This window comes from Lynx canadensis, chromosome D1 (assembly GCF_007474595.2).
Source record: "Lynx canadensis isolate LIC74 chromosome D1, mLynCan4.pri.v2, whole genome shotgun sequence".
Lineage (NCBI taxonomy): Eukaryota > Metazoa > Chordata > Mammalia > Carnivora > Felidae > Lynx > Lynx canadensis.
Window position 1 is genome coordinate 39,068,130 of NC_044312.2, and position 13,695 is coordinate 39,081,824.

The following is a 13,695-nucleotide window of genomic DNA, read 5'->3' on the forward strand; positions in this document are numbered from 1 at the left end:
TACTTCTCTCCCACATAGAGGGCCCGACCATGCCAGAGTCCGCTAGGAGGAGAGTGATCCTTCTGTGCCGTGGCACCTGCAGACAGGAAGAAGGAGCTCTTCCTTCTGTTTCGGTGGCAGCATTCATTAGAGGGTGGGACATGTGGAGAGAAAGTGGCAGGGAGGAGATATTTCTGGGGCTCAGGGTGAACTATTTCTAGAACTCAGGTTTTCCATAGAAACAGACGACACAGCGGGCTAATAATGTCCACTATTACTATTGCTTGCTGCATCGTGAGTTGAATGGGGTTTGGGAGCTAGTCTGGGAATCCGACCTCTTTCTTAAGTATCTATATCTAAATCTCTATCTCTGTCTCTACCTCTATTCATATATATAAATTACATGTTACTATATAAACAAATAATACATGTTCAAGGTAAAGGAAAAATTATTTAGTACAGATGAGTATAAACTATAAAATGAGTTCCTCTTTCCCATCCTATCCCAGTCTCCATCGCTAGACTGAAACACCATCCACAGCTTCTTGGGCGTCCTGGGAGAGATTATTTTAGGCATATTCAAATGGGTATATGAACTGTTTTAAAAAGTTACATATCATACTCCAGATTCCAAACTAAAGGCAATAAGTTTCTAAGTGAACTTTTGGTCCAGCTCCAATCATAAGCTGGGGCAAGGCAGCATGCAGAAACCATGGATAAAAGGTCTTATCTACTAGTGGAAAACAGTAAAACTTTGAACAACATGTAGACTTTGGAAGGATGATACTTTGGCTATCTGGGAAGCTCCATGAGACTCCTCACTCCTTGGTGAATGAAGTGTGGCCAAATGGCACCACTGGCTATAACTCTAGGATCAGAGGAATTCTTAGCCCCATCTCTCGAGCTAAGAGCACACTGCAGAAGCTTGTGGGGTGACTAGCACAGTGCTTGGAGCACAGTGGCCATCACGGATAGCCTGCTGAGGGTGCAGGGGATACAGCGGTGGCCAGGGCTATGCCTGCTGCAGTCTGGGAATGCCTTCATCCCCTGGCCTACTCTGCTGTCCAGGCGGCAGGCCGGCCTGGACTGCAGGCTCCACTTGGGGCAAAGGCCACAGGGTGGGACCCTGTTGCTGTCTCCAGCCTGCCTTTTATGGGCTGCTCTGACTCTGGGGTCCCCAGGGTCTACACAGCTGCTCAGTCAGTGGAGAAGAGCTGGAGATGAGAGTCTTATACAGACAGGAGGGGCTGAATGCCATGTGGGGAGACTTATCTGCAGCTGAAGTATGTTATCAATTACCTTTGCAAGGAAGAGCTGCACCAATTCGACAAAACCAAGTTTGAGCAATAGCCAGAGGCCACTAGGATCTGTCCACAGCCTTCCCAACCCCGGGCCTTGGAAGGACACCGATTTCAAGCATGAAAGACAGAAAGAAGTGGGCTGAGCCCTCCCTCTGCCTTCCTCTCCTCCCCGGCCTTGCCCTTTGCTCATCTTCTCTGCAGGTAGCCTTCTGTCTCCCGGAGGCTCTCTGCTAGTTAACAGCAGAGCAGCAATGCCCGCCCCCCTTCCCCACCCCCCTTCTCCCTGGGGAGCATGGGCAAGACTGATTTAGGGGGAGAGAGTGCGGCCGGGGCCGGCCGTGGCTGCCTGAGCACAGCACGATTCTCTTCTGTTATACAGTCTCTTATCTGTGTCCTCGTAGGACAGGCCAACCAAGGACAAATGTATGCCCACCCGTAAGGTTTCACCAGAAAGAAACTGGTACTTAATTGGTCACAGCATTAGCTCCAGGGCCGAACTGGCGCAAAGGCCATCTCCCCTCCTCCTAGGGTTTAATATTTGTACATATATTTAGTATCTATGTATATAAACATACATAGTTGCCTTATTTCCCTTAAACAAAAATCAAAACTTCGGACAACTGTTCTAAAAAAAGGCGTTCTATAACTTCCAAAAGAAAGAAATGGGCTCTACAAGAAAAGCAACTATCTCACACCTGGAAAAAAGTCATCATCCTCAGCAGAAACAATACAAACCAAGAGAGGAGATGCTGCTAAGTCTGCCAGGAAGCCAAGGATTCATTTTCTAAAAATGCTAAGTATGTTCTCCGAAAAATCCAAATACCAATGCGGTAGGTGCTACTAACAAAAGCAAGGTGTTTCACAAAATGCATAAGCCAATTGTATTCATCCAGCCCGCTAGGGTTCCTATTACTAAGCATGGAACAGAGACGAAGATTTAAAAGACTCCTCACTCAACATCATATCAAAGGAGATAAACTCCGGCTGAGCCAAGAAGCTACTGGAAGGTGTATGTGGACATGAATCAGAATAAAAAACCATTCCAAAAATACACACAGAAGAAGGTCCCTGCAGGGGAAAATCACACACTTCCAACTCACACCCAGTTGGATCTACCGGGTGAAATCAGACAAAATACCCTGTGTTGAGATTAAGGGCAAAAACATTTGCTGCAATTGAAGTCTGTGACCAAACTGCGACAAAAGAAATCCTTAGGATGCATGTGAGTCTCCGCTGAGATGCGGAGACCTGCCCTGATCTTGAATTTTCCACCCAAGCATCCTGGACTGTGGCCTGAGAGGAACTCTCTTCTCTCAGAGACTGCAGAGAATCCTCTCAGCCTGCCTGAGGCCTCTTGCCTTTCACACTGGAATGGCATTTCCAAGACGATATGGCCCTGGCAGTCAACACAGCATAGGTACTGGAAGGAACAGTAGAGGTCAAGGTGCGAGCCCTAGTCTTGCCACTAGTCTTTGGGAAGTGTCCAAACCTGCCCAGACCGTGAACTCTTCTGTAACACGAAAAGACATTTATGGAACTTGTTAAAACAAATGCCAGGAGAGGGGGCGCCTGGGTGGCTCAGGGGTAGGGTGTCCAACTTCCACTCAGATCACGATTTCACAGTTCGTAGAGTTTGAGGCCCGCGTCAGACTCTGTGCTGAAGGCTGCTTCAGATTCTGTCTCCCTCTCACTGCCCCTCCCCCGCCTCAGAAAAATAAACAAACATTAAAAATCGGGGCACCTGGGTGGCTCAGTCAGTTGAGAAACTAACTTTGGCTCAGGTCATGACCTCGCGGTTGGTGAGTTCGAGCCTCACATCGGGCTCGCTGCAGTCAGCCTGTCAGCGCAGAGCCTGCTTCAGATCCTCTGTCCCCCACCCCTCTGCCCCTCTCCGGCTTGCACTCTCCCAAAAATAAATAAACATTAAAAAAAAAACAAAAAACCCTTTTTTTAAGTGCCAGCAGAGGACTGTGGATAACAGATTCCATCGTGTTAGTCTTTTTACCGCACCATATGCAAGAGAAACGTGCAAAAAAGAAGCCTCACAGAAAGGTGGAGATGCCACACAGCGTTGTCCTTTGAAACCGAACAAAGAGGTAAAATGGACACCGCATAGCCCAGCGGGATAAAGGCCCGAGTTCGAACGTGAGCTCTGCTGGCATTTAGCCGTATGACCTTGGCTTCGCCATCTTGCCGCTCCAAGGCTCCGTTTCCTCGTCTGCAAAATGCGGATGATGCAAATAACTCCTTGTGGGGATTTCAGTGAGAATCGATAGGAAATAGAATAACGCCCGCAGCAGTGTTTAGCGCACACAGCGCTCTCAGAAAATGTTCCTCCTTTCCTTCCTGCCTGATGTGAAAACTCTCCCTGACCTTGAGAGAAACCGGAAGGGAAATCTGCTCCTTCCTGTTTTTATAACCATAATGGAGACAGCACCGCGGCATTTCTGTCACACACCTGGCCGGGTTAGGGTTCCCAAACTTCCTGGCTCTCCCCTGAGGAGACACATAAGCAGGTGGATTCCACTGGGAAGAAGGGACAATAGGGTTCCCGAAGGGCTGAGTGAACGCATTTGTAACAGGATTTGGAGATTCGCCGAGGAGGGCTGCGGAGGCCGCCCCTCCTGCACCAAATCCCCCCGTGTGTGGTGTGCTAGCTGGCAAATCCAAGGAGCAGACACATCAGCCTGTGATGCAGCAATCGGAAACAGAGCTCTGGCCAAATGCTGGCCCCCTTCTGTCTGATGCGTCAGGCACTGCAGACAGCTTCGTTTGGAAAATGGGTTCCAGCCCTTTCAAAAAAGTTGGAAAAACCACCGGCCCAGGTCCTCGAGGGCGTTTTTAGCAGTGGAGGAAGCAAGAGTGGCAGAGGGACTTTCCTCCAGAAACTTCATTTCACCCCCAGACATCCTGGGTTCTCCTTGCCAGCTTCCTGAAGGCTGTTCCTACTCTAATGGCCGCCCGCGACACCCTGACGATAACACAGAGGCAGATGTTGCGTGGATCTGGCCCTGCCCCAAGGCCGATGACTCACCGGGATGACGGAGCCTCCCTGGCAGATAACACGGTTCTCAGAGGATTCCATGAAGCCAAGAACAAAACCCGAAGGCCTGGACACTCCAGGACTTTCCCTGGTACTTCACTAGAAATGGAAACTCTGTGAGCCCACAATGGGCATCCCACAATGGGTGGGAGAGGTGGGACAGGGGTCAGGGCATGGAGGAAAGATGCTCAGAAGCAGGTGGGTCAAGGCCTAGGCAGTGCATTAGCTGAAGTGGCCGTGGGAGGGTCTTGGATGATAATCCACACGTTGCAACAGCACTGTTGGTTTTCTGGCCCTGCTCCGAGCTACGGCTCTTTTCTTCCATGACAATGAAATGACTGGCAATAAACGTCTGAAACTGGCCCACCAGAGGCCTAAACTGAGAAGGGGGTGTTGGAGGGTAAAGCGAGGAGCGATAGCCATAGAGTGGCTTGGGGTCAGGCAGATCGAAGTTCAAATACCCACTCTGCCACTTCCCAGCTGAAGGATCTTGCACAAGCCTCTTGTCAGCCTCTTCGGGCTCAGTTTCTCCATTCATAAAATGAGAAGAAGGTTGTGAGAATGAATTGAGATCATCTATATCTATATAAAAAAGGCTCGGCATCATGTCTGGTGCAATGTATATACCCAATGAATGACTGCTCTTTATTTATTTTGGTGATGCCGCCAATTGTGACTTAGCTTTGGCCCAGCGGGGCTTCCACTTTATTTCTGAGTGCAAGTTCCCATTCTGGCCACCTCTCTAGTCCTCTTAAGACCTGAGCCCTTTCCCTGAACCACAGCCCAGGCCTCTGAGAACCACCCTAATACTAGCTGCCCATAAGGATTTCTAGATTTCAGCTCCCTTGATTCTTTGTCACTGTGTTTCACCCACATACCACACCACTGCCATCCTTTGCCTTGGACACCTCCATCATCACCTACTGAGGGTCCGACCTGGGACCACATATCCGGTATCTGTTGCCCACTAGAGTTAAACTCCTCCATCAGCCCCCGAAGCTTATCAATTACCTGAGACCAACGCCTCCCCATCAGGCAGTTCTAAGACACCGGTCTGGTTCCCCTTCCTACTAGCCAGCCGTGCCCTGAAGATGGGAGATCCACGGCAGGGTCAACTCATAGCGGGATGTGGTCATTTGTGGAGTTGGTGGCAACAAGCAGTTTTTAGCCACCGGCTTGTCACAATGGTCCTGAAAGCTTCTAAAATTCTGTGACAGGTGATTCTATTGCCTAGGTTACAAAAGCACCGGCAGACAAAGCACATCTACTTCCTTTCTCTCCTCTGACTTCAGACTTTGGTGAACGAGCCTGGAGCGGTGAATGGAATGCTATGGGTGTGCTCACAGTACCATGAAGTGGTGCCGTGGTGCCGGGAGAGGTGTGCACAGACCAGCTGGGTCACCACAGTCAAAGGCGGCTCTTGGCGAAGGAGAGATGCCCACAGGATGCGGTCCTACCCATTTATTCATTTGCTGAGCCACGCAGGCAGCCTGCCATTGGATGTATATACATCAAGTATTCGCTAGGCTGCTTGTGAAAAGGATGCAAAGGCCAATGAAGCAAGGCCTCAGGAAGCCCAGAGGCTGCCCAAGCTATGCACCGTCACAACACGGTAAGGCAGGCGCCGTGACACGGGAACCTGTAAGTTCCGCGGCCGTGCTGAGGTCAGGCCTCTCGGTCAGACCAGGGTGGAGTGGTAGGTGGCGGCAGGGAGAGATCCAGAATAGATGACTTTGGCTGAGGCTTCACTGATGCGTGGGAACCTGCCGGGCGGAAGGCAAATAGTAGTAACAGCCCGCGCAGAGGCTCACAGTGTGCGAGAGCGTGACATGTCCAAGGATCCAGAGGCCGGTCAGTGCATCAACAGAAGGGGTTTGCTTTTAGTAATGAACAGCAGGAGATGAGTCTAGAGAGGCAGGCAGAGGTCTGATCAGGGAAGGCTGTGTGTTGAGCGAGGGAGGTTCAACTGTATTCCATGGGCTGTGAGGAGACACCGGCATAAGAACCTCTAACAAGTGGTTAGGTGGAGGCGTGACAGGGCACAGGAGGGAACAGCCGTTGGCTTCTGGCTGAACATCCAAGTTTTCTCAAAGTTTTGACCTTCCCTTTGGGCAGTCTCCCATTGCGTGCGGTAGGGCCTGTCGGAAGATGTACCCTGGGGCAGAGCTCTATAAGTTACCCATTTTATTTTATTTTTTTTCAACGTTTTTTATTTATTTTTGGGACAGAGAGAGACAGAGCATGAACGGGGGAGGGGCAGAGAGAGAGGGAGACACAGAATCGGAAACAGGCTCCAGGCTCTGAGCCATCAGCCCAGAGCCTGACACGGGGCTCGAACCCACGGACCGCGAGATCGTGACCTGGCTGAAGTCGGACGCTCAACCGACTGCGCCACCCAGGTGCCCCTTAAGTTACCCATTTTAGAGACGGGGTGCAGCAGAGTGTGGTCTGGTGATCTCCCCGACCATCTTTCTCCCTTGTGTTCCCAGTGCTTGGCACATAGTAGATACTCAATGGTGGTTGAACGAATGTATAAACGACAATGGGAGGCATAACCTTACTAAAAACCTCATGTGAGTGCATTAGGGGCCTTTATCTCCTTATCCACAGAATGGTTCCTACCGCCAAAGTAGATCTCCATTAGATTTGGAGGATGGGGGAGGGGGGTGGTTCTTAGACCTGAAAGAGGCCCACAAGTCTGTGTGAGGGTTACATTTGTATGCACCACTCCAGGAAACTTACAGCATCCCCATCACTTAACACTGAGTTGCATTAATCAGATGTCAGGCAAGAAAAAAGAGAAAGTGAGCTGACCTACTCTGTTTCTACTGGTTGCATTATCCTCAATGCCAGTCTTTGCAGCGCTGTTGAGAGGAGAGGAGACAAGATAAGCAGGAATACAGTACCTGACACATGTTAGGTGCCTAGAGATGTGTGACTAACTTCCTCCCTGGCTAGGGTAAGGGCTCAGTAAATGACAGCTCGCATTACTCATAGTCCTTATCACAGCCCTACGAAGTAAGCATTCTTACTCTCATGTTAGAGCTGAGAATATGATAGGCTTTCTCAGGCCACGTAGCTTATAAGTAGGAAATTCAGGATCTGAACCCAGGTCTGCCTGACTCCAAAGTCCATTCCTCTCCTCTCCTCCTGGCTTTTTTTGAAAAGACAAACAGCACTGGGCACGTACTGAGCACAGCTGGGTTGACACAATGAATGCAGGAGTTGAAGAGTACCACGTGTATCAGGGACATCAAAAGCAGCCATACCCCCTCTGGTGTTGGCAAAGTGATGAATTCCAGCGTGAGACAACCAGGTTCCTTCCTCCAAGGGCCACTTTTCACCGAGGTCCATGTTTCCAACAGCTCTTTTGTATGTGCAGCTCTTGGAATCTCCTGAAATAAATAATGAGCACAAAAAAAGGGAGATGAATTACCACTGATGCTCTCCTGGGACAGAGAAACCTGGTAAGAAAGTCGTCATTTCCAGTTCAGTATGTTTCTTTAGCATGCAGAGATTGTGGTCAAGATCTGGGCACGGCCCAAATATGAGATCTTCCAATGAGGCTACTCAAATCTGCAAACCATGGTTTCCCTCCCCATTCAGTTAACAAATGTTTATGGAGCAACCATCACATGCCAGGCTTTGAGCGAGAAACTTACTGTGTTGAGTTCTGCACATAATATAGTTCTAGAATTTCAGGGTAGGACACAGTAGAATCTCAATTTCATAAAAATAATCGGTATATACTTCTATATATGCTTAAAACACAGACTGGAAAAATTTTGAACCAGAAAATTGGAGGTAGCTACTAATACATTGGAATTATGAGTGCTTATTTTCTGTGTAATTTTCTGTATTTCCACAATAAACGTGCATTACTCTGATTGTCTGAAAAATGTATACAGTAAGTGTCATTTGAAAGAAAAATACCAGGGCTAAGAAGGATCATGGAGACCAATTTTTCATTTCCCCTTGAAAACCATGACAGAAAGTCACATGTCACGAGGGGTCCTGGCTTTCACGAAAAGGTCACCTCACCAGGTACCTCTGAGAAGTCCAGCCTGGGGAATCTCTACTTGTATCTGGGAAGATTACAACTCATGGCCAACCTTTTGCTTTTTCATTTCAAAGAGGTTTTCAAAAAGCTCTGCATGTAGCAGGTTCTCAAATCGACGTGGCCGAATAATTGGACGTGACTGATTGACTTAATCTAGAAATGCAGTGCGTAGGCTATCCACCATGTCAGAAACCCTGTCAGCCTAACTAGGATGGCCACCAATTATCAGTTGTCGCAATCAGACCAGCTGGCTTGCTTTGATCTCTAGAACACTGTCGAAAGTTGCCTTGAAGTTTCCTGCAGGCACGGCACATTGACTTGTTGCCTTTTGGCTGTCTGCCTGGCGAAGTCTGGTGCTCTTGGGAATTGCAACGAATAACGAAAAATCTCTCGTAAAATACCAGGTGGGTACCAAAGATTGTGCTGTACTTTACTGGGTACTGGCTCCCTAGGGATTTGCTTTCAATCCAAGCACCCAAAAGTTTTAGAAGGGAATCCTAGACCAGAGGGGATACAGCACAATGACACAGCAAAAACATTGGACTTACGAATAGATCCAGATTTTAGCCCTGGCTCTGGCACTACGGAGTGATTTGGGGCAAACCACTTACTGTCTCTGGCTTGATTTCCCCAACTTTAAATGAAGGAATTAGGACCAGATGTTGGCAAAGGCTTGTTCAGTCTTCCAAAACTTGCAGCTTATAATAATATGCTTTACATACAAAGGCGACCTATCCACCCACATCAGTGGGTGGAGAAAGCTGTGTTATTTATCCATTAGCAAACTGAGACATCAGCCTGAGCACATGAGAGGTGGCTGATCAAGGCTAGAGATAATCTGCCATCAGAACAAGACATGCTCTCTGTGCAAAACTAAAAACATGTCTGGAATAGAAATCCAATCCTGAGCCGTGATCACGCCGGCATCGTCATTTAATCAAACGACCTAAGTATTCAACATCTTGTACCTTCACCGGTCATGAAATAACATTAATAATAGTACTACATCCTTAAAAAGCAACTTTTATTTACAGTAGACTGGCCATTCAAAACCATTTCGTCATTAATTCTTGCAGTATCTTTGAGGAGTTGGAGATTCTAATAGCTTTATTTGGCAAAAATCTAGCTTTATTGATTATTTGGACAGTGGTTTTCCTCATCGCTCTTGGCCCAGTGATCTAGGCACCCCCTGCCCCACCAAGGAACCAGATTTGTAGGATGATCTCTCCTGGATGTGTGAGGTTAGATTCTCACATCTGTGTATTTATTTTATTAATCTGAGCTACATAGGCTCACATTGTTTCATTAACTTCAACCTACAAACCCCGCTGGTTTCTCTGATGCTTGAATTTCACACCCCAGCTTGGGAAAGCCACACACAAAATGTGAACTGAAATTGCATCAGGCACAAGTATTTCGAGGAAGACTTTGATCAATCCCATCTGTTACTGACATCCTAACACTATCACTTCAGTCACGGGAAGGCCCAGCGTTGCTCGTGAAACTGTGGAGCCTAGGAAACATTTTCCAGGGCTCTGGCCATAATTTATTCAAGGTTTTCTATCGAGTGGTGAACCTCTATCCATGTCTCAAAGACTAAGTCTGCACAGAAGAAACTAAAACATGCAAAAAATCTTTAAAGTTTATTTATTTTTGAGAGAGAGTGAGAGAGAGCAAGGGAGAGACAGAAAGAGGGGGAGAGAGAGCAAATCCCAAGGAGGCTCTGCACTATCAGCATGGAGCCCAACCCAGGGCTTGAACTCATGAATCATGAGATATCATGATAGCAGATATCAGATATGATGACCTGAGCTGGAACCAAGAGTCCAACGCTTAACCGACTGAGCCACCCATATGCTCCTGAAAAGACAAAATTAATGCAACCTTGGGAACGGGCAGTGAGGAAATACTTTAAAGGATAAGGTGGGGTGGCGTGAGTGGGAAAGCCTGTTCAAATCCTACAGTTGTAACTGACTTTGAGAAGCATTTTTCAAAGAGCTATCTGTTGAAAGTGCTGCTATAAACATTGGGGTACAAGTGCCCCTATGCATCAGCACTCCTGTATCCCTTGGGTAAATTCCTAGCAGTGCTACTGCTGGGTCATAGGGTAGGTCTATTTTTAATTTTCTGAGGAACCTCCACACTGTTTTCCAGAGTGGCTGCACCAGTTTGCATTCCCACCAACAGTGCAAGAGGGTTCCCGTTTCTCCACATCCTCTCCAGCATCTATAGTCTCCTGATTTGTTCATTTTAGCCACTCTGACTGGCATGAGGTGGTATCTCAGTGTGGTTTTGATTTGTATTTCCTTGATGAGGAGTGACGTTGAGCACCTTTTCATGTGCCTGTTGGCCATCTGGATGTCTTCTTTAGAGAAACATCTATTCATGTTTTCTGCCCATTTCTTCACTAGATGATTTGTTTTTTGGGTGTGGAGTTTGGTGAGTTCTTTATAGATTTTGGATACTAGCCCTTTGTCTGATATGTCATTTGCAAATATCTTTTCCCATTCCAAATTATGGAAAGAGCCTAAATGTCCATCAACTGATGAATGAGTAAAGAAATTGTGGTTTATATACACAATGGAATACTACTTGGCAACGAGAAAGAATGAATTACGGCCTTTTGTAGCAATGTGGATGGAACTGGAGAGTGTTAATGCTAAGTGAAATAAGTCATACAGAGAAAGACAGACACCATATGTTTTCACTCTTATGTGGATCCTGAGAAACTTAACAGAAGACCATGGGGGAGGGAAAGGGGAAAAAAAAGTTAGAGAGGGAGGGCGGCAAACCATAAGAGACTCTTAAAAACTGAGACTAAACTGAGGGTTGATGGGGGTGGGAGGGAAGGGAAAGTGGGTGATGGGCATTGAGGAGGGCACCTGTTGGGATGAGCACTGGGTGTGGTATGGAAACCAATCTGACAATAAATTTCATGTTAAAAAAATAAATAAATAAATGTTAAAAAAAAAAGAGCTATCTGTATTCCCATGTTCATTGGAGCATTATTTACAGTAGCCAAGATATGGAAACAAGGTGTCTTATTAATGAATGAATGATTGGATTAAGATGTTTTACTTAAACATACACAGTCACATAGTAGATCTGGAGGGCATTATGCTAAGTGAAAGAAGCCAAAGAGGGAGACAGTAAATACTGCCTGATATCACTTACATGTGGAATCTATAAAGAAAAAAGGTAGAACTCTTAGATAAGGAGAATAGAAAAGTGGTTGCCAGGGGCAGGAAGTTGGAGAAAATAGGGAGAGGTTGGTACAAGGGTGCAAACTTTCAGCTGTAAGACGAATAAGGTCTGAGGGTCTAATGTACAGCCCAGTGACTCTAGCTGATAACACTGTATTGTATAAGTGACATTTGTTAAAAGAGTAGAACTTGAGTGTTGTCCCCCATAGGTAAATATGTAAGGTAATGGATATGCTAACTAGATGGGAAGAATCATTTCACAACGTACACATACATCAAATCGCCAGTGTATACCCTAAATATCTTTCGATACTATCTGTCGATTAAACGTCAATAAAGCTGAAAAAATAACATAGGAAAAATAAAGAGAAGCACTAAGCCACCTGCATCGTTGGACACTGGGATGTATGGGATGCAGGATACTGTGAATACATAATTGATCTTTCATAAACATTGGTTGATTGAACAGACGCATAAATGATAATGACCAGTGTTTGTAAGGACCCTAGTCAGATATCAGCTACTGTTAAGCTGGCAAAGGAAACCTTCCTGCCCCAAGAGAGTGGTATGGGGCCCAATGGACCTTTGGACTTGAGGAAGTTAACTCTGACTCCCTGATGACCAGAACTCTCCCTAAACAGACATGTCCTCCTCTCTTTTCAGAGCTGCCTCCAGAGCAAGCCATCCTCCCAGCTGCCTGAGCCAGAAACAGACTATCCTTGATTGATTGATTACATCGCACATCTGATCAATCACCACATTTTGTCCATTCTAACTTTCAGGTGTCTCAAGAATACATTTGCTTCCCTCTGTTCTCAGTTCAGCCACTATCATATTCCATTGAAATACTACAGCAATTTCAGTGGGTCCCTGGCCTTCCTTTCCTCCAACCCAGTCTCCACACTTTGTTGTATAGTATACTTTTTAAATTCCTTTGTAAAATTTTTTGTTTATTTATTTTGAGAGAGGGCACACACAAATGGGGGAGAGGGGCAGCGAGGGAGAGAGAGAGAATCCCAAGCAGGCTCCATGCTGTCAGCGTGGAGCCCAAAGTGGGGCTTGATCTCACGACCATGAGATCATGACCTGAGCCAAAAATCAAGAGTTGGACGCTTAACTGACTGAGCCACCTGGGCGTCCCAGTTGTATTAATATTTTTAAAACATACATCTGATCACGTCACTCCTCGATTAAAATACTTCAGTGATTCATTATTCTCAGGGAAAAGTCTGGACCATTTCATACATAAGGCCCAACTATAGCAAAGTATTTACAGTCTCTGAATAAGCAGCCTTCTTTGGTCTTTTGTGTATTCATCCGGCCATTCTAGAGCTCTAGCAAGACTGCCTTCCTGCCTCACCTTGCTAACTGCAACTTATCCTTCACATCTCATCTTAGAGATGGTTGTATGTTCCCACAGACTTCCCTGTCCTTACCTCATTACATGTTTCACACTGTACTGTAAATGTCTGTTAATATGTAGAGTTTAGTTCATAATTTATGTCCTTGAGAACAGAGATCCTACTTATTTGTACCCCTGGCATTTGTACAGGGGCTGACCCAAGGTAAGCACTCAACATATATCTGTTGAGTGAATGAATGAATGAATGGTGGTGCTTGGCACAAGCATCTTTAGCATGTTCCTTTGGAAAGTATGCTCTTTGCAACCTCACCCACCTCCTCTGCTTCTTTGGAAATTTCTCCACTTAAAAGCCACACCTTATCTGCCTCTGCTTCCTGGCCCCATCCTGACCTTCTCGTCCAGTCTAACCTGCTGAGATTCTCCCACTTACACTCCCACTTCAGTCTGCATACCTGTTCCTCTGCCCAGCATGCCACTAGAGCCCCTGCCCTTCACACACCTGCCTCCCTCTCCAAGCTGGGGATGAAACTACACGTGACTATCCACAGGAGATACCTGCCCGCCTAATACAGCCGAATCACACCTAGACCTCTAACCAATATCTCTGGAGTCTTTTCTGTCAGTGGGGCTAGATCTAGAAATACAAATTCAGAAAACCCCTGGCCATAACCTTGACTCTGCCTTTACTGCCATAATATAGTTCCAACTGTAGAGAAGGAATAAATTATGTAGACGTGCCGTATGTG

General features: G+C 46.6%; 1 protein-coding gene across 1 annotated transcript in view; it reads right to left on the reverse strand.

Moving 5' to 3' along the window:
• Positions 1–7,592, reverse strand: part of AMOTL1 (angiomotin like 1) — a 132,787-nt gene extending 125,195 nt beyond the window's left edge. Inside the window, exon 1 of the mRNA XM_030332785.1 lies at positions 7,514–7,592. Within this exon, the coding sequence (XP_030188645.1) occupies positions 7,514–7,577 (64 nt within the window). The 5' untranslated portion in view covers positions 7,578–7,592. The remainder of the gene's footprint in view (positions 1–7,513) is intronic.
• Positions 7,593–13,695: the final 6,103 nt, after the last annotated feature.